Consider the following 27,573-nt stretch of genomic DNA (forward strand, 5'->3'; position numbering starts at 1 on the left):
CACGCACGCACACACACACACACAAGCACACACGCGCACATGCACACAAACACGCACACACTTTGGAATTAACTCTGTTGGCAGGCTGGATTTTTTTTTGCCTTTCTTTAGGAATCTGTGTGCATAAACACACGTCAGAGCACACACATGCACACACACAATGGGCAATAATCCGCCTGTACATGTGGGAGCTTTGGCCAGACCAGGGATTTTCCTCTTCAAAGAGCAGACCACCCATAGCAGCAACAGAACAATGATGGCTGTGCTCCGGAAGATTTCCTGTGGGTGCAGTTGGAGCCCACACACACACTTAGCTAGCTCCATGCATACGGACAATCTCAGGCATCTACATATACAACACACAAAGATTACGCATGGACACAAAATCATAAACATACCTGCAGAAAGCATAGTGCAACTGTGTTTATCTGGAAACCACCAGGTAGAATTAGTAGCAGGATGTCACACACTTGATTTTGAACATGTGCAGCTGCAGGGAGGGCATGCAGCAACACAACGGACAATACAGAAAAAGGACTGAAAAATGTCAAAGAGAAACTAGATGGTTGAAGGGATAAAAAGAAGAGTTTATCCGCAGTGTTGTCAGCTAACTGCTACAAAACTAAACTGAATGATGTAGGCAGATCAGTACTAAGTAACTTGACTATAATTAGAACTTTGTTTTAGCACATGGGCTGCCTGGACCCTGAGATCATCTCTGAGCTTTCATTTAAGACTAAATGATTTCGGCAATGTGGAAAAATCAGACGGAATCACAAAATTCGCCAAACAAAATTGAAATCAAAACATGTAGAATTTACTGATAGCAGTGATTTGAAAATGTTATCTGGTTTCTGTAGTATTTTGGCCGCTGCAGCTCCTGTACTTTTCGTCACCTGGTCCACGAAGGAATAAAATGTGAGCCATGGTAAAAAAACAGAAGAAAAAAAAAAATTGAGGCTTAGCGCAGAATTAGCAATTTACATGAATTTGAAAGGCACCTTCTCTGTAGGTTTTATTTCTGTCCTTAAAGTACACAAGCTCCAACTTGACGCATCTGACACATTTTTGATACTTCAGTCTGAACGCAGCATTAGATATTTTGATCAATTGGTTTCAAACTTGGTCAATTTGCTCAGACGGTGAGTTTTTGAGCATATTAAAGGGGCGTGGCCAGACCTGGGTCGCCATGGCACCAAGCGGCTGGCACATGAGGTGTTCAGTAAGGTTCTTGCTCCATTGCTGTAAAATACCATCTTCTCATAATCCTTTACCAGAAACTAACTTCAGTAATCCTTAACTACTGTAATCCTTTAAAACGTCCCCTATCTGGAAAAGTTGGAGGCACACTCGCACATCACGTCTTCTCTTTTCACTTGGCTTTTATCACAGAAGCAACAGTTCTTAATATTGAATTCCATGAATGTCCCTTTTTCTTTCCATGGACAAACACAGTAAAAGACCGTGTTTAATTTGTCTTTTCGTTGTAAAGTAGTGATTTTCATATTGACAGCTTGCCTTTGTAAAAATATTTGGTTTTATATCTTGTTACTTTGCTGCAGGCCCTAAAAAAAGCTTCAGAAAGGATCAGTAACATTAACTGTTGGTTTTCTTTATTAAAAAGAAACCTGGGTGCTCAGAGGTTGAATATTTTCACCAGGTAAATTCTTATGTTGCAGCTGGAATCTTGTCAGCTATACAGTGCAGCTGGCCATAACACATAATAAGTAACTGATACAACCTTAGTCATTTTTGGAGTTGTTTATTTAATTTAAATCACTAACATTTTCATCTTAATCTCCCTCCAACTTTAGCTAAATCATTCTTCCTCCACTAACATCTCAGCAACAAAAAGTTCAAACCTCATGTCTGTTTCTTGCTTAACTGCAGTTTACCATAGGAAATGTTTCCAGGGGCAGAGGCCACTAAAGGGGCAGTTGCTCAACAACAAAAAAAGGGCACATCTTACCGCGTTCTAGGACAGCATATTAACAAAGCCACACAGCTTTCAGAGTTTAATAAACAATGATAAATTACAAAAATGTGACATATACAATCAAAGCTAACGAACATCTCCATATAGAGCATAACACTATGCCTATGTAAGATATTTTATTAGTAATTTCTTTATGCAGGTCTATTGTGTTATAGGAAAGTATTGCAATATTCAAACCCGCAATTTAGCAAGAAATGTAAAACAGAGCTAGACCACCAGACATACTTTGTCTTTACAGAATTACACTATTAAAAATATAAACAAGAGCACAATGCAACCTTTTAGTGACTGTAATCTATAAAACAAAGAGCTGCCTTGTTTGCTGCACTTGCAGTTGAGTTGAAGATGGTCCTTTCAGGAAAGCAGAGCTGCATCAGACTTTATCGTGGAACTGCAGAAAAACGAAAAAAAAAAAAAAAAAAATTGAATTGTTAATGCATGCCACCATGAGAAAAGCCTTCTGAGTTTTGCTTAAAAAAAACTTTTTAAAAATTTAAATCACACATTTTTGACTCATGAAGTTAACTTTCTTTTTTCCAAAACAAACTTATTTGCGCATGTCAGAAATCTTTTCTTGATAAGTTGTTGTTTGTAACTCAAAGTTTTGCTTGTGATTCTCGCATGACGCCTTGAGCAGGACCTAAAATCACAACAAAATATTTCTGATGTGTGCAAATAAATGTTTATGTTTGGTAAAAATCAGTTAATTAAAAAAAAAGTATTTTAAACAAAACTTTTTTTTTTAAAGGAATCATTACAATTCCAAAAGTTATGATTGCAATTTTATTTTACTTAACTGAGGTTAGTTTTTTTTTTCCATTGAATAATTGGGAAACAAATTTAACTTCATACTCTGCGAACCAGACCCTAAACTTGCTTGAAGCCTGGAATGAGTTTTTTCCCCTTCATTAATGTCACTTTTATTACATTCATTATATCTATCATGGTCATTCAGAGTTATTTTTAATTCTAAATGAATATTCTTGTTGGACTATTATTTAAGTTATTCTCCTTCAAGATACATTTACCTAACGCTGGAATAAATGAAATGTACATTATACAGCAAAGGAAATTAGAAGATTGGACATATATTCATTATGGAGATGATTGGTTTTGGACGGGCGATGTGCCCCTATTGCATAAGCAATACTAAAGAATGACAGGGGAGAAGCTTTTTAGTTATCTTGCTTTGCTAGCAAAGTCGTTAGCTAGCAGCTAGCTAATAGCACAACAATAACAGCCTAATGTCTGTATGATAAAAATACTGAATCGATAGATAAGAACAGTTTYTCCTCACCTSRCTGTCTCCTCCCACTCAGTAGTTCTTCAGAGAAAAGCAGACGCAGAGGCCTGTCCATGTCTGTTGTATTTCATTACCTCTCTGCTTAAACAGCTACTCCGAGCTGAAGCAGAAACGATACAACGTTCAACATTTTCCGTCATCTGACAAGTAGCAAAGTAGCAAGTCTGCTCCACTTTATTCACCAAAAACGTTTTTTTTTTATTCACCAAAAACTGTTCAGTAATCTGGAAATTTTGCAACGGTGAGCTCCGCAGTAAGCCGCCTTATCTCACTGCGCGAGAGGCAACTGCGTCATGCGTCACGAGCAAAAGGTCAAAGGTCAAAGGTAACAAGGTGACTGGCTTATTATGTTATACAAAAAAGAAACAAAAAAGCAAAGAATTTTAGCACATGTTTTTATGTGTCAGAAGAGGGCTTAGGACATAATAATACCAAAAAAAAAATGGACCAAAAGGGCACTTGGGGGCAAGGAGCAAAAAGGGTAGGTGGTCAAGCACCCCTAGCTCCCCCATTTGCACGTGCCTGTTACTACATGTATGTGGACTGTGAAACATTATTTTTGTGAAATGAGAAATTTTGACTAAACTTCATTTACTTCTGCACTGGCCACATCACCAAGGCTAAGTGTGTCTAAGTCTTACTTACAGTGAACAGCAGCAGTCTTCCTGTCAATTTAAATCCACAATTATCTCCATGATACTGGAGAGACTGTTTGATCTTGTAATTCATTAAAAATATATATATATTCAAAGACGCTAAAGTAGAATAGTCTCACCATAACACAATGTTTGCTTTAAGACTGGCTTAAATCAACACAGAACTGCTGGATAAAGTAAATCTGACTGGTGAACAGTCACAGACAATTCTGTTGTTTTACAAAAACATAATTATCATAGACAGAATATCCTACAGATTAAAAACTCATCACTGTTCTCCTGGTAAGGACCGCTGCCCTGGATGGAATTATTTTTGGAAAAATCACCCCATCACCATGGATACCTGCAGAACATCTCACTTCATTTTTTTAGCCACCCCCCCAAAAGTAACAAATAGAAGGATCAAAAAAATCTGCATAATTTAAAGAAATTATACTTGAACTAACCTAAACAAATTATTTGATCAAAACAGCATTTTCATACATCCATCCATTACCATATATTCTTATCTCTAAATGGGGTCACGAGGGCAGCTGGTGCCTATCTCCAGAGGTCAACAAGTGAGAGGCGGGGTCACCATGGACAGGTCGCCAGTCCATCTCAGGGCAACACAGAGACAGACAGGACAAACACCCACGCACACACACACCTAAGGAGAATTTAGAAAGATCAGTCATGTTTAGAGAGGTCAGTCATGTTTAGAGAGGTCAGTCATGTGGGAGGAAGCTGGAGAACCTGGAGAGAATCCAGTATGAACAGGGAGAACATGGAAACACCATGCACAAAGATATTGGGGCCAGGAATTGAACCCAGGACCTTTTTACTGCAAGACAACAATGCCTTAGTAACATATATTCAGGGGTGAAAGTAGTTTTAAATTCTTGTTGGTGCTTCAGAGTTTCTGTGCTGATGATTTTTTTTTATGAAGCGATAAAAGCTGGGTAGCTCTTGAATTACTGCAAAATAAAGCTGTATTTCCCTCAGCCCACTGGCTGCAATGTTGACACCACAAGATGCCATGAACCATAAATTCTGAACATCATGGCATGGAGTGCATCCCAGTTTTCCATGTCTAGCATATAACCATTCATTTTAGCTTTTAAACTGGTTATATTGATCCTGTGTCCAGACAGAGGGGTAATCAGTAGGCCTAGCATCATGACCTGTTTGTTCTGAAGATCCTGCAGCTTCCACTTCTCTTTCTAACATGGCACTTCCTCACCCTGACTCTCATACTGACAGGAGGAACCACAGAGCTCTGTTAAGTTAAAAGCACATCTTCTGAAGTTGGGATATTTTTCCTCCAACAGATTCCAGAGGAATCACCTCAAACCAGATGTTGGACTGGATTTTATTTCAACGTCATTTGTGAATGTTAGAACCTCAATTTCAACAGTGAAGCTTTAAGGTTGAAAAAAGGTTATAATTTTGGAGAAAGTCTCATCAACATCAATACTTCCACTAAATAAGAGGAAAAATTGCACCCCTGCTCTAGTAAAGTATGAAGAGTTCAGAAACAATCTGAAATGGGATAAAGCTATTTATTAACTTTATTGATAAACTTTATTTATGTATTTATTTATTAAGTCGTGTTTTAGGTTCTTGAAAAACGAATCAGTCACGGCTAATACAATGAACCCATTGATATTTTACAGCAGACAGCCGCTCCTCTCTCTTGCAGGTACTGCATAACCCCGCTAAATCTTTCAGAGGTACGCAGGGCCAGACCGTACCCTCCTACTTTCGCCCCTGCATATACTGTATGCTACCAATCTAGATTTTGACAGTGAAAATCAGAATTTTGACTGTCTTCATTTCTGATAAAAATCTGATCTTTCAAGTTTTTATCATTTGAAAGATCAAAATTATTATAGTCTATTTCTAAAGCAAATGCTCCTTTTCATGTACCAGAAAATACAAAATAAGTCACTCAAGTCTTAAGTGCTGTTTCCATCACACATAACATAGAGAAAATAAAACAATACAATCAATATAGCAGAGCTGTTTTAACAAGAAAAAAACAAATAAAAAAATCAGATCACGGTGTTTTGATGTCTCTTAGCTGTTTGTTCCATCCCAATACAATTTACAATTGATGCCAAAGTTCTTTAACAAATGTAGATGTTTTTAGACAAAAAGGAATCAGAAAATGAGTTTGCTGTGCATTGGTTTTGTGTGTCCATTTGCCTTTGGGGAAGTACAGCCCCTTGTTTATGGGGCTTTTTTTCTGTGTCTTTGTGACAGCTAAACACAAGCCCTTTCTCCAAACAAATGGCAGTTAGGTATGAAGAGACGTCGGCCTGGGCCCAAACCGTAGAGATGGCTTCTCTTTGACAGCTGCTTTCATCTCGTTATTATTCCTCCTTCACACTCAAGAATTTTTGGGCTTCCCAAAGTATTTCTTTTGCCGTCTCCTTCCTCTCCCTCCCTCTGTCCTTCCACTGGCACTGAGATGTGATTGGCTGTTATGACAGACTTGTCGCCTGGCTGTCAGCTTCCTCTGAAGCTCACTTTAATTACTCCTTTTCACTAACATGACATGTTCATGCACAGATGCATGCAAACTTGTGCACACATTGGAAAGTCACTCACAAACAGACCCGCTGATACACAAACTGGCGCGTTGAGCTGCACACTGTGCTGTGCTGGCAGTAATAATGTAATAAGAATGGTGATTGAACTCTCTGCCAGCCAAGCTACCTCACACAGCAGACCTCCAGATGTTTGTCAATGTTGACTCTGTTTCTTTAGTCAAGCTTTGAAAATGTCATTTGAAATTGTGAAGACCCAGACACTGCTGGGCTTGATGAGCTCAGATCAATGTGGCACCCTGCTGTGCCGAGCGTTGAATAGCCAATTAAAGCCATTGAAAAGGAGGAGAGGATAAAGGAGTGAGGGTTTGATTAGAGGAAGATGATGAAAGAAGATGGGGTAAAGATCCAGCAGTGATTGCTCTAGCCTGTAAATGTTTAATATTCTGCATCATAAAAGTGACAGTGATGACCCATTCTGCTTTCCTTTCTTCTCCCCCCTGTTTCGAGAGGGACACATTCAGCTTTGCTTGCTTTAACAAAAGGCAGCAGTGCACTGGGTTGAGACCTTCACTGATTGAGGAAATCTAAGACAGATGTACAGATTTACTAGGAACAGCGAGGAAAACGAGAAGAAAGTCTTGTCACATGTAAATTTTAAACCATCTGAGAGGGGTTTCGTATGGTCCTCAGTTTCTTCCTCCGCTTTGCTTCCTTCTGTCTTCATCTCTGTTTCTCCTCCTTTCCTACATTCCTCTTCATTCCCTGATTTCATACTTTTTTTCTCCCATGTACAGGTTCTTCATTATACTTATTTATTATTATTAATGTATTTATTTCAGTTTCCACATATCTGCCTGGCCACTTCTTAACTGTCCTTCCTTTTTCAGCCTTGTATCTATCCTTTTTGGTCATTTGTCGCTCTGATATTCCTCTCTTCTAACCCAGGTACTCTGCCCTACGACATCAAAATAGTGATTGCTGGAAACCATGAGTTGACCTTTGACCAGGAGTTCATGGCAGACCTCATCAAACAGGACTTCTACTACTTCCCATCAGCCTCCAAGCTGAAGCCTGAGAATTATGAGAACGTCCAGTCGCTGCTCACCAACTGCATCTACCTGCAGGACTCTGAGGTCACTGTGCGAGGCTTCAGGATCTATGGCTCTCCATGGTGAGTAACTGCAGCTCTCTGCATAAGTCAACAAGTCTGAAATGTGTAACTGATGATCTCTGTCCTGCTTGGCTGCTATGCTGAGAATGAGACAAAGAATGTGATGCGATGAGGGTGGAGGATTACTTGGTTGGGTGAGTGAGTCCACAGCCAGTTTCACAAATGAAACCAAGCGTAAAATTAAGAGTATGTATGTTTAGGCAGTTTCTTTTCATTTTGATTTAATTACAAATCAGTATAGTATATTTACATATACTACACACAATCATTTATTAATTGGGTTCATTCTTAATGTCAATAAATGCTTTGTATCACAGAATGAATGAGTTAAAGGGAGCTCTGCATCTCACTTACGGATACAGAGACACCAATCTGAGAAGAATTCTCCACTCAGATGTTGTTCTTACAGTTTTGAGGAATGCTTCATCAGATCAGAGTCAAGAGGTCAATTTTTAATTAAAATAATGATTTAAAAAAATACTTTTTTTTATCATCTCCATCGACTCAAGAGCGGAATACAACAACCAGACATAAAAACAAGTTTACATCAGTTAGACTTGTTGGGCCTGTTTTCATCTGCATGTGTTTGGCACAATCTGCTTTGTAAGTCTCACACAAAGCCTCAATGTTTTCTTTTCTTATCCATTAAATAGTCAGGGTACGTCTTCATTTTGTTACTAGTGGATATATTAAAGTGACCTCATTCAGTACAGTGTTGTAACGAGTGTGTCCCGCCTCTTCACATAACCTTATGTATGTTCTGTTGAGCACTCCATGACGTGCTGAAGTTCATAATCATCATATCACTGATGATGACAAGTTGGTTTGGGTCATCATCATTAAGAAAACCTGGAGAAACATGCCAAGAAACACATATTTCCATTATTCCACTGAGGTAGTGTGTGTTAGACCTGGTGAATTTTGAGGTTACCCACAACGGTGGTGTGTGTTAGACCTGGTGAATGCTTTAGGACTGCCAGTAAATTCTTGGCCTTAAAGAAATCCAAAGCAGTGTTGTACTCAGACGGTATAAATTCTTAAAAGAACATATTGATAATATGATGATGATGCATTTTATTTCGGACAGATATTTCACCAACGTAGTAAAAGTAAAACCTTCATATGAACAATGTTTGAAAATAAGCTTCTTTTTAGACGCCTGGAAAAACTTCATTTTTCCAGACGTTTAATTTTACTCAAGTTTAAGACATTTATGAAAATGTTGCTTGTTCTGTTCTGTTTGGTAGATGTCCCTCTATGCTCAACTGTTTGCATAAGATGTTTTTAAAAAGAAGAGCTCTCTTTCACCTTTGGCCTGGCTTTTCTCTCAGGCACCCTGTGTTTCCAGTACGTCAACAACATGAATTTGTGTGTTTGGTCCTTTATGTGTGAGTGTGTGTTTGTGTGTGATACAGGATAACTTGAGTTGGTGTAATAGCAGGTTTCCCAAAGCGGTGCTTAAGCTGGTGTACAGGGAGCTGGACAGTGCAGCAGAGCTGCGAGTCAGAGTGAGAGGATAAACCACACCTTAAGGTGTGGTTTAAGCAGCACAAAGGCTCTCTAGCTGGTGGACAGGAGACCACCTAGGCCTGTCACAATAAACGAGCAGGCAGGGTGTGCTACTTGCCCCCAAGTGCCCTTTTGTAGGCCTGTCAAGGTAACAAATTTTGCTGAGTGATTGCTGAGTCTAAAAAATGATTGTGATAAACAATAATACTGTTTCAAGACTTTTTGACATTTATCTAATGGAAATGACTAATAATGCATGCTATTTCCTGCCATAGATAGAAACACTTTATTTTCAAACAAAAAGTCTGGATCGAGTTTTTTCCCCTTCATTAATGACAGGCTTTTATTACATACAGTCAGGGCCAAAAGTTTTGAGAATGACACAAATATTATATGAACAAATATTATACATAAAAATGTCCACAGCATTTCAGTGGCAACAAAAGTAGTCCTTACCGATTCTGAACACCAAATTGTAGTTTGTAAGTGATTGACCGAGATTTCTTGTAAAGCTGTCTATAATTGACAGAGATATTGGACATTTGTTTGGCTGGTGGGCATAACATTCAGTACCAATGCTATGCCTAAACATAAATGCAAAAATATGACTCGATTTCAACTACTTAACTACAAAAGCCTAGAAGAAAGGATGAATGAACTAAGCTCAAGTTCCTGCTGTCTTGATATCCTACCCACATCTTTTCTTAGGGGGCGTTTACACGACAATGACCCAACAAAAACTGAATTTTTGTTCCGTTTAAGTTGGATCAAGTACATGAAAACGTTCTAATTACAATCTTTGTTTACACAGTAACGGTACACATCGAAAACGTGTAATGCTCTCGCTGTGCCTAGTTGGTGCTAGGTTATTTGAAACTAAGTGCGCATGTGTTTAAAAAAATATGAGAGGCTGCAAGGGCCAAAACTTACAAACTCTCTTACACATACTATCAAACTCTCTTATACGTACTATCAAATTCTCTTACATTCACTATCAAACTATCTTACATTCACTATCAAACTCTCTTACATTCACTATCAAACTCTCACACTCACTATCAAACCGGAGATGCGCTTTTATTTTGAATAGAGAGCGCCATAACTTGTGCTGTTACACACATTAAAATCGAGTGCAGGCTGGCTTTACTACCACTTCCGAAGAGGCGGCTAGCTTTATCCCACTGATAGGTGGAGTTTCCGATGCTGTCGGCTTCTAAACACTTCTGATAATGCTGCCATTACTGTAGGAGCGCTAATAATGTCATTTAAAATATTAGTTGCCTCTGTGAGTCGCTGCCGCTCAGCTATTTTCTGTCCGTGAAAACCCGCCTACTCCTGCCTGGGGTCCAATCAGAAACAAAATTTTAAGTTAACTTCCGTTGCAATCAAACTCTGATCCCATAACAGTAAGAGTAGAACTAAATTTAAATAATAAGAATATAAAGCTTGGGAAAAAGTTAAATTTTAAAAAGGCACACTGGATTAAATTTAGATATTTGAGTCAAATAAACTTAGAAAAAGTAGATATGAGTATGGATATAAATGCAAATTTAATAATTTGTAAGATAATAATGGAAGCAGCAGAAAATTCTAGAGAGAAATCAGGGAGTAAGAATGATAAGAAAATGTTGTAATGGTGGACAAATGAGTGCAAAGAAGCAATAAAGTTAAGAAATAAAGCATTTAAGGTACTCAAACATGATCAAATTTATAAGAATTTAATTGATTATAAAAGAAAACAAACAATAGTAAGGAGAACTATAAAAAATGCGAAAAGAGAATATTGGAGAAATTTTTGTAATACGATAGGGAAAGAAACAAAAATTGAGAAAATTTGGAAAGTAATCAAAAGAATGAATGGTATAAAAAGAGAGTTTGAATATCCTATACTAAAAATAGATGATACAAATATAAGAGATGAAGACAAAGTTTAAATATTGGCAAGAACGTTTAGTAAAATTCATGGTTCAAATAATATTAGTGAAAAGGGAAGAAAAGGAAGAGAACATACAAAAATTATATATAAAGATTTATTACAGAGCGTTGAAGAAACAAATAATTTGTTGAATGTTGAGTTTAGAAAAATGGAATTGAATAATGCACTTAAGAAAACTTTGCTGAAACACCTTGTTTAAGCTTTCACAGTGTTCCTAGCGGGCCCGGCGGCATGTGCGTGCATCGTTGGACATTGATCCCCCCCAACCTCCCTCCCGTATCCGTGTCCTATGTCACCTTTTTCAGCAGTTAAAACAGTTTAATCAGTTGTTAACAAGTTGTAACCTGTTTTTCCGAGCCGCCTTCAAATGCAACTTGAACGCTGAGACGCTTGCGCTGGGTTTACACCCGTGCGGCAGCAAAGTAGACCTGCTGCTGCGCAGGTGTCATGGCAGCAAACCAGCAAAACGCAAATAACTGCACAGTTTTTCCCCCCAAACTAACCGACTGAGTTGAGTAATGCTGTTGGATACAGGCAATGATAGCTAAACAATGACTAGCTAATATCAAAACAGCACCTTAAGCTTGTTAACAAGTAGCCTGTAGGTTACTGATGTTGTTGTCTATGTTCAGCTAAGTAGACTCATTTTGCCCCCCAAAAATAAGACGATGCCCCCCCTGTTAAACTCGTCTGGAGCCGGGGCTGATCCGTAGTTCTCTAGATAAGAGCGCTGAACCAGCAGCCGTGTATTTTGCCACCTGGGCGGTGCGGAGCGATGAAGGGATGCTGAGGGAACCATATCTGATGGGGAAACACGAATTGTAGTAACACCAGCTTTGTGAGCAGCAGTTTCTTCTTCTTCTGTGGATTGTAGGAAGCAGCTATGTTTTGCGTCATACTATGCATGAGCTAGGGTTTCTCTGGAAGAAAAAATCAATTTTCTCTGTTTACACAACAACGGACTTCGGTATGTTTCAGAAACATCGCACTCTGGAACCCGTTTTCAATCTGTGCTGTTGTCAGAGAAAACATTCGGTGGTTTTGTGTAAATGTACAGAACAAATGCAACAAAACTCTTCCGTTTTCACCCGAAATAATTGTCGTGTAAACAGGGCCTTAAGAGCCTGCCTGTTATTGTAAATGATCTGAGTCAAATAGTGAACTCATTTCTCTCATCATGAGTTTTCATCAGTAGGAAAGTGTTTAAATGTGCAGATGATGCAGTTATGGTTAGTCTGCTGAGCAGCGATGAGGCCTATGGTGGAGGATTTTATCATGTGGTGCGAAGCTCACCTGTACCTGCACATTGAAAAACAAAGGCAGTGGATTTTATGAAGTCTCCTCATTCTCTAAGACAGTGCTTCTCAATTCCAGTCCTCAACAAATAAAAAATATTTTCATTTGTTGGAAAATATTTTTGAAACCTGTTACTCAGAAATTTAATTATGTTTTCTCTGAAATTGCATTATCCATTCTAAGAGTGCCACAGATCTGGGCTCTTCACTAAATTAGAAATGTGTCCTACTCATAATTTAGCAACTTAGATTCTCAGAAACATGGCTGTTCCTCAGCAAATGACATCTGAGTCATTAATAATAATGAGCTACATGGCAGGGACATACAGTTTCACACATTCTTTTGTGAGACCAAACACAGAAATGAGTATGCATGTCTCATTCTGTGCAGTTATTTCATTAGCAGCCTGTTAACTTCACACCCATGTCTTACGATAATAAGAAGAAAAAAGTCATTATCTTTGCTTAAAGAAAAATTTCCCTCCAGTCTGAATTTATGTGAACCTTAAAAGAATATAGAGCAACTTCCCCATCAAGAATCAGCTTCTAAAAAGTTATTCAAGTAGACATGAAAAAAGTTAAAGTGGCTGTATTATGTATTTTCTAGGCACATAGTCCAATCTCATAGCACAGTCAAGTAACTATGCTACCTTTGTAGAGGAATTTAAAGGCACAAACTCATTTCTCTCTGCTCATAGATAAACAGGAAGACATTTAATGCACATCTGCGGATTCACACATTACATTTTCATCGTCTCATTTTCATCGTCTCAGAATCCAAAATGTCTTGTCTCTTACTTCTGACATCGAGTTCTTATACCATTCCAGTCCTACTGTTGTGTATTGGAAAGCGTTACTGAACCTCGCTTCTGGCTCCGTCGTCTTACACTGGATGTGTGTTGGAAGTTCCGAGAATTCTGGGACTGACCTCGTGGAAGTTAAATCTGCTCCATCAGAAGACCATTAGTCAAATTGTTAGTTCTTATCTGTCCAAACAAAGATTCTTTTCCAGTCCTGGCCGACTTCTTCGCACGCAAGCAGGGAAAGACGTTTGCCAGAAGTTTCTTGCACAACAACTTAACCTTTTCCTCATTGGTGATTGTTTATTCCACATCTCTCCGATCTGAATTCCTTTCTGACTTCTAGGTCAGATTAACCCACTACATTTGACACAGTACAATTCTTTTCAGTAAAACATACCTTAATGTGAATCAACCAACAACACTATTATATTCTAATTACATAACTATTATTATAATTATATTCCTCTACACCTTCAGATGATATATTAAATATGGCTTAAAAGAAATTTGACTTTGTAATTAAATCTTTGAAACTCCACTTTCAGGAAGCCATTTACAACATGGCTCCTCTATTAACCATTTAACAATGTTTTACCAGCATTGAGCTGAGAAGTAGCTCCTATGAGTTTAGCAGATGTGCAGCTCCACCAGGTGTTTACTAATTGCTGCTGGCTAATCTGTGTTAGGGTTCAACTTCCCAGATCCTATGATATTAAATTTTTTCATTTGTCAAATTCTGTGACAAATAAAACCTTGTCAATCCTGACTTTGGCCTGGGCCGGGATTGAAATGTTCAGACAGCAACTGCTGTATTAGACCTTTGCAGATGCTCAAAATTAGTTTATTTTTTGTCTTTCTCATTGAATATGCATCCAAGATCCTTGAGAATATGAAATTCTCAGTCAGCTGATTTAGAGGACAGGAAAGATGTCCAAATATGTTCATAGTCTCATATATATAAAAGGTAAAAGGAAACAGTCCATTTGTGGATTGGGGATATGAGTGACTGGAGAGGCAGAGCTGGAGATCCTGTTTTCCTTTTTAAATGAAAACAGCGAAAATGTGCCGTTCCCCACTGCTCCATGAGAAATAATTAAGGATGGAGATGCAAAAGACTCCTTAATTAGATTTTTTAATTATTGAGGATTCACTTCTCCTTCTATAGTGTCCCAATTAAGAAAGCTCATCAAAAACTAAAGAGATGAAGAGAGACTGTTTTTCTTTCTTGTTCCTCCTCCTTTCTGTCTTGTCCCCTTCTCCCCCTCCTTCTCTTATTCCTCGACTCTTTCATTTTACATAAACAGACTACCTGCATTCTGTCTGATGAACTGTCTGCACTGATGAGCAGGAAATAGAGGAGCTTCTTTCCAGCTTTAATTAACTTGTTTTTTTCATGGTTATAGTTAAAATAAAGAGAGGAGAGTAGGGGGATGGGAGGAGAAGTAATGGTGGCATGAAAGTGTTTCCTTTAATGATATTGAGTCTAACGATGGTAGTGATGGCATCAACATTAAACTGTTTCTCTTTTTAGATATTCATTTTAGACTCTTGCTGACCAAACTTTCCCAGAAAAAACAGTGAGTGCTGGGAATTATACAGGATTCTTTCAGTTTATCTTGGAATTTGAAACTTGGAATGAGATCAGGTTAACAGTTTTTCATATTGAAAAGTTCAACACATAAGCTTGAAATTTGATAATGTCACTTTCATTGGTGTGGTGTCTCCTATTCCCAGTGTCTCTAGCTATAGTTACAATAGCATTTCTGTAGTTTCCATGGCAACTGTGTGGTCTATGAGTCTACATCTGTTTTTCTGAAGACTGTTGGCATTTTTTATAGCATAAATAAAGATTTATTGATCAGTTGCTAACAAAATGTGTACATAAACTCTGTCACACCTTTATCTTTGCACCAGCCATCTTGGGTGTCGTGGTCGGGGTAGCTCATGAACATCCAACATTCTGACCTGGAATTCCAGCTTCTGAAACCATTCAGTCTCAGAAATTCTGAGTATAAATAGAACTAATAGGAATGTGCTGCAGGCCGCATGGCAGAGTAGTTGGTAACAATGCTGTAGATGTTTTGTTGGTTATCTGAGTTCGGACATTCCCAGTTTGTTCCTACAAACTTGTTACAAGATTATCTACAGTTTGTGATGCATGTTGCATGTATGCATTTGTAGTGTTTAATTTGATCTGTATTGTACAGCTACAGTAATGAAGGAGTGGACAATATTAATATGAGGATACACAGGTTAGTTTACAAAAAGACAAAAAAGTACCTTGATTGATTTCAAATTCAACATTAACAGGATTTAACCTGGTTCTATTATTTTTATTAAAGCATAAATACCTATTTATATTTATGCATTTCACTAATTTTCAACGTGTTAAAATAGCGGTTCTCAACGTAGGCGGTACTGCCCCCCAGGGGGCGTTCAGAGGACGGTAGGGGGCGCTGGCGGAAATTTTTACAAAAGGGGAGTCCTCTGGGGGGGTTTGGTCGAAGGTAAACTTTACACCTTAAATGCACAACAATGCCAGTTTAGACTTTGAGCAACTTGGTAAAACTGTATTGTGTAACATTAAACCATGGTTGGTTGCAATGCTATCGATGGCAGCTCTCCTTCTATTCAGTGTTTGTTAGCTTCTGTTAGCTTCTTGGCACAGCTCCGCTCATGCTACTGGTAGCTTCACCGCTGCTGTGATTCATTTTGTCTGGTATTTTTGTACATATGTTTCGGCAGTGCTTTGATCATGTCAATTAGCAACTTATATTAAAAAGTGCTTTATTTCCGTTTGAAGGCTGCACACTTCCATGGAAGGACAACAGAAAATCGCTCTTATAAACATGTAATTACTAAAATCACGATACCCTCACTGTGTATCCCTCTGAAAAATGAACCTATTTAAATAAATAAATCTCTCCATGGGTGATTCCACGATAGAGAGCGTTCATTTTATAGCGTTAACACCGTTGCTGTAAGTGGTCCGGTATGAAACGGGTGTGATAGAACAACGGTACCACAGCACTTTTAAATTTCAATAATCAGAATACCGAAATTGTTTCAGTTGTTTTAAAAGGTTTATGTTAGTCTGCCTTTTCCCCATCGATACGCCCTGCACCTTAGTGGGTAAAAAAAAAACAAACAAAAAAAACAACATCAAAAATGACGCGCACATTCCGCAAAACTCTGAAACAGGAGAAGCAGGACATAAATCGGAGCAACAAACTAGATGTGAATTATGGCATAAAAACAGAGAGTCCGACGCTGAACAGTGAAAAATCAACACATGATGTGAAACACATGACGATTAAGCGGCGCAGCAGGTGATGAGTAAAGATTCCTGATGGTGAGCGTCAATAAATGATCAAATAAATCTATCAATAGGAAAGAAACTAAAGTGGACATAGAAATAAACCAAGAGAGGATAATACTAATCAAAGGAAACTAAATGGAAATGAATGAAGAACAAAATGCAAGAATAAACTAAGAAACTAAACTAAATACAGAGGAATAAACTTGTATGGCAAGACCTTTCGAGCAATACTTAATACAGAGGAATGTATGGCCAGAATAAACAGACACTTTTTCCAGATAAAAGGAAACATGTTGCCCTGCGACATGTTATTGTCATGAGGCTATTGAAGTGCCATGGGTTTGTTGAGACCACATCTAGTACTGAGAATAAATATATCTTACAGGCCATAACAGTAAAGAACTTATCACTTATTTATGTTTTTAATTAGATTTGATGTATTTATTTCTTCAATAGGGCTGCACAGTGGCGCAGTTGGTAGAGCTGTTGCCTTGCAGCACGAAAGTTCTGGGTTCGATTCCCGGCCCCGGTCTTTCTGCATGGAGTTTGCATGTTCTCCCTGTGCATGCGTGGGTTTTCTCCGGGTACTCCGGTTTCCTCCCACAGTCCAAAAACATGACTGTTAGGTTAATTGGCCTTTCCAAATTGCCCCTAAGTCTCTGTGTCTCTGTGTTGCCCTGCGACAGACTGGCGACCTGTCCAGGGTGACCCCGCCTCTCGCCCAGAACGTTAGCTGGAGATAGGCACCAGCAACCCTCCTGACCCCACTGAGGGACAAGGGTGAAAGAAGATGGATAGATTTCTTCAATATTATTTTTTATGTCAGTGTTATTGTCATGAGGCTGATGACTCCATGACACTTTCAATTTGACTCATTAGGATTTGATTAACCCCACCCCATCTCACCCCACTGGTCACAATAGTGACCAAGAGATTTTTTTCACTTTCAAGGACTCTAAAAAGCTTCCTGATTAAATTTTCAGTTAATGTTCAGCAAACATTGACAGTTTAAAGTGTTTGGATAATACTTATGCAGTATCACGTTTAGAGTAAATTATCACATGACCAGAGCTGATTATATCCTGGTTGCACCTTGGCGAGAATTAGACTGTCACAAACCTCTCAAAAGAAGAGACTAGTAATGTATGTTAAGATAAACATACAACAAAGATTTTTGGTGCACATCATCTTTAAAGTGTCTAGTTATGATAAACACCTTTACATTTACAAAAATTAGTTTGGTGTGTGAGCAGGATGTGTAAACATGTTGACGGTCACAATAGTGACCGGTGGGAGAATGACCTAGGTGACGTTTGACGTAATGACGTTTGACCTAGGTGAGCTTATTTAAATACATACCATATTCTTCCAATTTCTAACTTTTTCCATTTTAAGATTAATTTTGAGTGTGGTTCTTGATCTGTTGGACTTAGTAATGGCCAGACAAAGCATACAACAATGTAGTTGTGAGAAAAATAGAATTCTTACTGATTTTGATAGTGGTGGCTTAGACATTGACTATATGGGGAAGATGGTTCATTTTCCATGCCCGATTTTGAATGCATATGATCAGTTCATGGGAAAAGAGGATAATCTGACCTTTCATCAGTCATGTGGCACTCTGTTACCACCTGCAAAAGTTCATGATGAAGGGACAACTGTCTCTCTGATGTACCCTTTAAAAAATAAAGAGGATCTTAATGATGTTCCGACACAAGATGAGAAACTGCTGATCCACTAGAAAAACAACAATATTTTCATAGTAGAAACAAAGATGAGAAAGAACTACACAGAGACTGATGTCAACTAGATCAATGAGCACATGAGAAGTGTAGACCTTAATGACCTAAACCCCTCAATATTCATTGTCATGGTCAGGTCCAAGAAGTGGTGGTGGCCCATCTCAAAAGCACACTTGTAAATAGGGTGATGGTAGCCTAGGAGGTTGGAGTTTATCTTGTACCTGGTGGGTTGCCTGCTGGAAGCCCCACTTTGTCTGTGTCAGTCATTGTGACCTTGATCAAGAGGACAATTCGCCCACCATGCCAGCCGGTGGTAGTCAGAGAAGCCGGTGGTTCCAGTGAATGACTGCCTTACTCCTGTCAAACTGTGCCAGGGAAGCTGTAACTACAATCTAGTAGCTTACTGCTATAAGTGTGTGAATGTGTGTGTGAATGGGTGAATGACTAAATGTGGTGAAAAGTATTTTCAGGTCATTTGGACTTGATAAAGATCTATACAAGTACAGGCCATTTACCTTTCAGATATTTTACAAATGTGTCATAGGAGGAACGACCGATTTGCTCATCATGGGTTGTGACTTATTATCTTATGCAAAGGTTTGGTATAAGGCCAGTAGGTCATGGAAATAGATCTCAAATGGACACTTCTCTTCAAGTTATGACAAGATGTGACCAAGACACTTACTGGTCAGTCAATGCAGAATTATTTCCAGAGATGTTGCTTTTGCACCACCCATCCCTTGGAGAAATTCATGGCTTCATTGCACATTGAGTGCTTCAAGAAAGAACATGGAAAGTAAGGAGGGGATGAAATAACCCAAAATTGACGAAAACCAAAGTCACCAAATGGTGAGAAGGAGCCATACAACTCTCCTTTAATTCAAGACCTGGGGGTCTGGTATCCTGCAACTTTCAGGTGTGTCCCTGGTCCAACACACCTGAATTGAATGTATCACCTCCTTAGTATGCAGTTCAGTTGTCAAGAGTCCTGCTAATCACCTGATTCAGGTGTGTTGAAGCAGAGGCGGAAGGAAAAGATGCATGACACTGGCCCTCAAATCCTGGAGTTGGAGACTCCTGGACTAAGTCTTTTGAGTCTTACTGTATGACAGTGTGACAAATGTTCATAATTTTCAGAAATATGAATGAAAACCTCTACTGTAGATGTTATCTTTATGATCTATGTTACTGAGATGACACTATAACTGACTGAAGTTCAATATAATTATGCATAAACACTCAAGCACTCAAATTTACCTTGGTTTAGAATATATCGATAGTCAAATTTATACTTTACAGAGCAAATGTTGCACTAAAGTAATGCTGTGGCAAGATATATTCCAATAAAGAAACAATGTTCACATATTATGATCATGTCTATTTGGAAAAAGCACTTTTAGCTCATCTTAGTATAAGAACACCATATTATCCCACCGGTCACAATTGTGACCGATCATAAAACACACTTTTTCATATATTTTTCCACAATTTGTTAAATTATTTCCCCTTGATTAGTTCAATGACATCTGATTTTAATATTTTCATGCATGTATGGGAAAAATTTGGGATTAAATGGGTTAAGAACCAGATTTGTTCTTTGTAACTTCTGTCCAGTAAAACTATTAATCTATAAATCAATAGACAGGTCTATATAAAGATATAATCTATGTTTCTGTCTCATATTTGTATGGCATTAAAAGGATCTGGAACTTTGTTTTTCTAATGAAAGCTCTGGTTTGAACAATAAATGCCATGAGGGTGAAATTTTATGGATGATACTCTGATGTCCCATTCTCCTGAAGGCAGCACAGAGCTGCACCACCAGAAACCCACAGAAACACCGAAGAGAAGAGCTATGATTAATGTAGTTACAGTTCTATCCATGTTTTAATGTTGCAGAGCTCAGTCATTTTGCAAATAGTTCAAAGTTTAAACTGGCATGTTGTACATCTTTTATCTCCTCATTTTGTGTAATATTTAACAACTAGAAAATGGCAAAGAATAATAATATCTTTCCACTCTGATTGGCTGCTGTTAGGCTTACAAATTTTAAGTTGAATGTTCATTGCATTTTTCATAGACACCTGTGAAAATAATTTCTATTCCCATGACTTTTTTGTTCTCTGGGAAATTCTTTTTGATGATAAATACAAAAACAAGCATAAAAATCAAAACATCTACAACAGTGATAGTAATATTAATAATAAAATAATGGTCAGTGCAAAGTAGCCTACAAATTCTTTGGTGGGGGGCGGTGAGGGACCTGGATAAAGGCTAGGGGGCGCTAGCCCAAGAAAGGTTGAGAAACACTGTTAAAACAAGTTGCTTGTAAATGGAACACTGACCAGTGTGTTTGTGTATTGATGATTTTGATGATGACATTTGACTAAATGTAGAGTTTGTTACTGGTTTCACAATTGGTGACTGTATAATGTGTTTATGATGTTTCTGCTAATGCACTTTAAACTGCCATGTTGCTGAAACATGTTATCCAAATATACTTGATTGAAACTTAATTGATATACATGGAGTCATCAATACACTTGATAGGATGTGGAGGCAAGTCAAGACTTGACACTAGAGTTGAACTCCATCTTTGGCTTAATTTCTTCCACTTTCATTTCATATCCTTCTGCCTATAAAATCTTCATAAAAGAGACTTTGAATCATGAACATCAATAAATGCGCATGGAAGAAAAAAAGACAAACAATTGTCTTTTACCCGTTGTCCCCACCCTCTCATGGCTCTTTCTCCACCTCCTCCTTCCTTATTCTGTTTTCTAACTCCTCTTCCATTTCATCTTTATCTTCCTCCTAAATGCTGCCAGTCTGCCAGCCTGTTGCCGAATAAACAGTTCTGGAAAGCAGAAAGAGAAGACAGGAGGATGTTTTAGTGTGTCGTTTCCCTGGAGGGGTTTCTCTTTAAATTACCTGCTAAATGGCCTCAAGGGGCTGAGCTTTAACATGCGTGGGTGTGCATGTCAGCATTTGTGTGTGCTTTTGTGTTATGGCCCACTATGGGGCATTTTCCTCTATTTCACACATGACTTCACTCCCCAAGGCATGCGGCACTGTTGATGGGGGAAGGAAAGGAATTAAAACGATTTTGTCCTTATGTTCCTTTGCACCTCCCCTTCCTGCTGCTACATGCACGACACACACTCTGTCTCACACATATGAAGTGACGTTCATTAACCGTGTAACCAACCAGACCCAAAGTAACCATAATGTTTGTGCTCTAAACCGAACGCCTTATCAGCAGTGATTCAGAACCACACAGCTAAAAGAAACAAGATTCCTTGGAAACTGTCCTATATTCTGTACACAGGGATGCAGTATAGGGGGGGGGAAATGATGACAATTCTAGGGACCCTGACCAACAGGGGCCCTCCACAATTTATTTATTTATTGTTCATAGAAATAAAAAAAAAATGGGGCCCTGTCAATTACAAAATTAATCAGATTGTATTTTCAAAGATTGTTTATAGCAGTAAAAATTTAATGTTCCCACTCCCAGACAAAAAACGCACATTCATATTTGCCCTGTTAGCGACAGACAGTGGAAGACACGAACGATTGTGGCAGTTACTATGCTGCTAAGAAAAGTTATAAAATTAGGTTTTCCAAAAAACAATAGAGAGGGAGAGAGAGAGAAAACGGCAAGAGTGTCAATTTATAGCTCAGTTTTTCTCCGAGAGGTGAGTAGACTGTATGAGATTATCAACCATTCAGCATAGTTAGCTTATCTACAGACTACTGATTACCTCCATTTCACTAGCATTTAATGAGTTAAGGAATTAAATTACCAACATATTCATATATTTAACTTGTCCCTGTACCTTTTGCCACTTAACAACATATGAGTCAGTCAGCAGCAGCTCTAACCCACGTCCCTCCTGACCTGCCCTCTCCTAAGTGAAATTAAAGCTGCAGTATGTAACTTTTATATAAATATATATTTTTTCCACATATTTGTTAAAACTGTTATTATGTTGTGACATTATGGTATGAGAGGTAATCTCTGAAAAATTTATTTCCTCTGCTTTCTCCCTGTGCTCTCTAAAAACAACCAGTCAGTGGCAGGAGAGGTTTAGTGCTGTCAATCACAATCTCATGTGGCTCATCCTTTCTCCCCCTTGCTCTGTGCTATTCTGCAGCTAGCTTAGCCTGTTGTAAATGCTTAGTCTACTAAACAGTGATAGCAGATAAACGATTTTCATGTGTAACAATCAGTTGTTTCTCCACCATTAGCACATTTAGCAGTGAGTGAATGAGGTGGTTGACAGTGCTAAGAGCATCCTACTGGTTCTGATTGGTTGTTTTGGTCAGAACAGTACATTACTTTAGCCAGTAATAGTAGTTCAGGAAGAAGGTGGAGATTGATTGTTTTCAAAGATTATCTGTCTCATAACAAACTGCTACGACATCGTGACAGCTTTAACAAATATGGAGGACACATTTTTTATTAAAGTTATATACTGCAGCTTGAATAAAATGCAACTACATAGCATTTTTTGAGAAGTCTGGATTGCTTCAAGTATATTTTGCATGTTGCCGATGACAGTTGCTCATGGGGAGAGACATTTCAGTAATCTAAAACTAATAGAAAAAAATTAAGCAACCTACTTGCATACTGTATGCAGACTATATGTATACAAAATTTTACTCTTGCATGTAAAATTCACGAGCAGTAAATATTGTACTAGTTATCAGTATTGGACCAAAGAAAGCAAAGCAGTTACAAGCCTTTGAAATTATGACACTTTTGATGGGTCAAATAGACTCAAGAAATTGTAACAGCAGCTGCGTGACGGGGGGCCCAATTAAATTTTTTGTCAGGGGCCCCAAGATTCCTGGCAGCGCCCGTCTGTACATGTATGTCATTGGATTTATCACACAGTGCTGTTTATTGTGAGACGAAGCTTACTGCCTTAGCTTGTTACACTGCATATTACTTAGCTTTCTCCTGTGCAGGTTTTCATATTACAGCGAAATTTACAACTAATAATCTATTCAGTACAGAATATGAGTTTGGATAAATAGATTTTACTCATTTCAGCCACTTTCATACATACATTTAATAATAATGATCTAAAATCTTCAATCACTGTGACTCCTGGTATTCGTTGGGATTAGTGACCACAACTACCCTTGAGTGGCTGAAATCCATGAATACTTGAGATTTCCTCAACAGCTGCCCATGTTAAAAGGTCAAACACCAAATATACCTTGCAATGTCTACTGCTTGCTAACTGGAAGTCACCTGTGGTGTTCCTCAGGGCTCAGTCCTTGGTCCCATCTTCTTCATCCTTAACCTCCTACACCTTGGTCAGATCATCAACCTGGTCTGAATAGATTTCTAGTTCCTAGTGTCTTCAGTTATACAACATATTCTATGAAACTCAGAATTTTTATTTTAATCTTTCTTTTTAATAATGTTAAGTTCTAATTCCTTCAGTTTGCACAAATACTGTAGCATCATCATTCATTTTCACCAAATCCTCAAATCCCCCAAATTATAAGTGCTTCTTGCTCAGCTATACTTTGGGGAATTTGATGCTGGATTTGAATATAAATACTGTTAAAATTGTTTTAACCTCTTCAGACCTGAATTTATTCTAGTGGACCAAAAAATTTTTACTCAGTTGATTTTTACTCTACTTAAGCTTAGAAATAAAAAGAAAAAGATAAATTTTTCCTATCTCATGTTTTAATATGTTTTTTAATGTCTGGACATCTCGACTAAATGAGCATAGAATGTCTTGAAAACTTCTATACTTTTCCCCATAGATTTTCATGCAATATCTAATTCGGCAGGATCTCAACCTTTTAAAGTGGATGTCTGCTTTTTTGTTTATCAGTGTGCATGTCTAAATAGAGAATATATAATACTAAATATAGTTTTGACTTCAGTCATGTGTCAAATGCGTTGGCATGTATTTGTAGTAATGTAAACGGATTACAGTTACTAAACAGTTGAGAAAGCATCAGCTTGCTGGGTATTTTCATGTAATCTCTCATTTTTGATGAACATCCTTGAAGCAGTTTCAGTGTGGCACAAAGCACAGCTGGATTTTACATGTGTTATAGTTGAAGTGCATTTTTCCTGTGTATTTTGGCTTTTTGCATCTGCTGGGCACTGACTTTTTTTCCAGATTTTTGTGTGGTACAGACTACAATTTGATTTACCAGGACAACACCACTCATTGATTCACTGTATAGCTTGAACACCTCTGGATGAGACACTTTGAAAAACTAGGACTGCTTTACTTCTCAATTTACCATATAATTCCTATTAGCACATGGCTTATTTGCTATATCCAAGGACTCAAGATCTGATATCTTTTGATGTACAGTCAGTTCAAGAAAGTCTGGGAGTTTGTTTTCCATCATTGAAAAAATAAAATAACATAAAATCATTAACAAATCACAAAATGGCTCATATATGCTTCTTTCTTTGCACTGTAACACTGAATAATTAGGCATTGTACAACATACACAAACTCCTGATGTCCACTGGGATGGACACTCAACTTTAAAAAAGTCATATGATTTCATGATAGAAATTTTTTTTTAAAAATACCTTCAAATACTCTGACTGGAAATACTTAAAATTTTACTGAGAGTAATTTTTTAAGCTGCTATAAACATAAATTAATATTTTTGATGGAAAACAGATGCTTACTCCTCATCGTCTCTCATTTCATACACATGCTCGTCTTGTCTGATGCCTGAAACACACTAGTATCAAGTTAAGAGTCTAAACTTCATTGTTTTTGTTTAATAAGAAAGCAATCTGTAAGATTCATCATGCAAATAACAAATTCCTTAATTTTCTTATTGGTTTAATCTCATAAAAATATAATGTCCATTACAGTATACGAGGGGTCTGAAGGAGTTTAAAACCTGTACGGCATTCCTTATGTGTTTTCTGTTCAGCTTCACTTTGAAGTGACTTGTCTTTTCAGTGAGATGGAAGGTTGTGTACTATGACTTTATGAATTATTGTGACTATAAAATTACAAGTATTGCTGCTGTTTTGCATCTTTTTGCATGCCACATTGACCATTATTCTGACTTATTTTTCTTTCTGTTAGGAGAAGCTGTCATGAGATCATGTGATGGTGAAATCTTGTGATGTCATGTGAAGAAGGTTTTTTGGATTCATTCCTCTGATATTTTGGTGATGTACAGCAGGCAGAGAACTGCTGACTAAACAAAAAACCATTAAACCTACTAAAGAATTATCTTCCGTGAATTCCTTAAAGAACCGTACATCGGATTTGCTTGAACTTTGGTCTGTACTCACGAACAAGCACCTCAGTTTTCCAGAGTCACATTAAAAACTGTTTGAGCTCATTCATTTGCTTTAGGAGTTTTAGGATGATGCATCCAATATTGGGCAGTTTTCTGGAGCATCTTATTTAGTCCTAACAACACAAAAAATATTTGACCATCTATCTTCAAGTTGTTAGCACCTTTTGGTGTAGGTGTTGCAGCTCCTCCAAAGTAACTATGGATCTCTTGGCTGCTTCTGTGATTAATGCTGTCCTTGCTAATGAGGTCAGGTTCTATGTGTTGTAGGTCTGCAATGGGTCCATCTTCTCTTCTTCTTCAGAAGATGGATTGATCAGAGCTCTAGGATGCTGTTGAAGAACCTAAAATGTTTTAAACATTCCCTCCAAAGTTATCCCTGACCTGTCTGCTCTGGTCCGTGGTGTTCATGGTGCTGCTTGTTCTCTAGGCAAGTGGTGATGTGATTTAACTAGGAGTACACATGCTTTACAGATTTCAATTTGTAGGTATATAATCTATATAAAACCATAATTTTTCTTCTGCTTCATAGTCACATGCTAACTGTGTTGCTTGTGCTTAAAATGGTTCTAATGTAATGAATGTGAAAAACTTCAGGGGTTGTACATACGTTTATAAAACACTGGCAGATTATGGTGCTTTGAGATAATCAGATTAAGTACTGATTTTTGAATATCAGTACTTAATCTTCAGGAAGACTTCATGCTCTTTGTGGATTACTGGTTCATCCTAGTCACTCTTCCTTTTTTTAAAGTGTTTTTTTGGGTTCTGTTGGAGGTTATTTGAGAGGTAACGACAGGAAAGTGGATTGTAGAGAGCGAGGAGACATGCAGTAAAGGTCAATGTTTCGCCATACACAGGTCGGACTAGTCACATTCGTCTTACTGAAGCACTTATGTTATTTTATCTAGTATGTCATTATTATTATTATTATTATTATTATTATTATTATTATTATTATTATTATTATTATTAGTGTGAACCTACATATCTACTGTTAAACTCAAATTTTGCAAAGTTTGCAAAATTTGTTGGTTTGCATGCTGTCTAATAGAGAAGGATTTACACATGGAGAACAAAAATAAGTTGAAATGAAATGTTTGTTTCCGGGTGGAGACCAGAGGAGAAGCCCCAGCTCCTTCCTGGAGGCTGCTCAGGCAGCAGTTCGTCCCGTCTGCCATGTTGGCACCGGGGATACACTTCCTGTTTCCACCTGTCCCGGAAGATGGAGATGGAGCTCCCCCGCCTCCGCCTCACCTTCCATCCCCAACATTTTATCCACTTCCCTTCCAAAAGCCGCTGGTTCTGGCTGAACTGGCTAATCTCCATGATTCATACACAGAATTATAGGCAACTGAGTAGGGGAGGAATTAGGCAAGGAGAAGACCTGGGGAGGAAGGGGGCAAGAGGGGCAGTTACATTTTGTCTCTTTTTTTTCCCCTCTACGTTTCTCTTCCTCTCCTCCTCCCCTCCGTTCCCTCTCTACAAGCAGAGAACTTTGAAATAATTTGCGTCTCGTGGGTTTTTTACACATTCTAATTTCCAACTAAATGGGACATCTGTTTGAGAGAAGAAAGATTTGCCATGGTTGCCAAGGCAACTATCACTGTGAAAGGAAGAAAAGGGGGGGAGTGGGTTGTGAGAGAGGGAAAAAAAATTCAACTGCTTTTACAGACAAAATTAGACTTTGGTGAAATGTTATCCTTGCATGACAGCAGCAGTCGCTTCTTGTTTTTCTCTTTTTTATTTTCATCTTCACTCATTCCACTTTTTCTCTATGTATCAACTCTTTGCTTGTCATATTTCACACATTTTCTTTGTCTTTGCTTCCTGTTCCCTGATTGCCCCTAACCTTAATGTTGCATCATGAGCCATAGGTCTATGGATCTGCCTCCAGTCAGAGTCCTAAAGCCTCTCTGCTGCAGCTCCTCTGTCGTTCTCTAATATGTCTGTTATTTGTGTGTACTACAGTGTTACTAAATGCAAGATAAATTA

General features: G+C 38.1%; 1 protein-coding gene across 1 annotated transcript in view; it reads left to right on the plus strand.

Annotated features, from left to right (window-relative positions):
• The window catches only part of mpped1 (metallophosphoesterase domain containing 1), a 91,617-nt gene that overhangs the window by 34,627 nt on the left and 29,417 nt on the right, over positions 1 to 27,573 (plus strand). The window contains exon 4 of the mRNA XM_008401555.2: positions 7,435 to 7,660. Within this exon, the coding sequence (XP_008399777.1) occupies positions 7,435 to 7,660 (226 nt within the window). The remainder of the gene's footprint in view (positions 1 to 7,434; positions 7,661 to 27,573) is intronic.

The sequence above is a fragment of the Poecilia reticulata genome, linkage group LG23 (assembly GCF_000633615.1).
Source record: "Poecilia reticulata strain Guanapo linkage group LG23, Guppy_female_1.0+MT, whole genome shotgun sequence".
Taxonomy (NCBI): domain Eukaryota; kingdom Metazoa; phylum Chordata; class Actinopteri; order Cyprinodontiformes; family Poeciliidae; genus Poecilia; species Poecilia reticulata.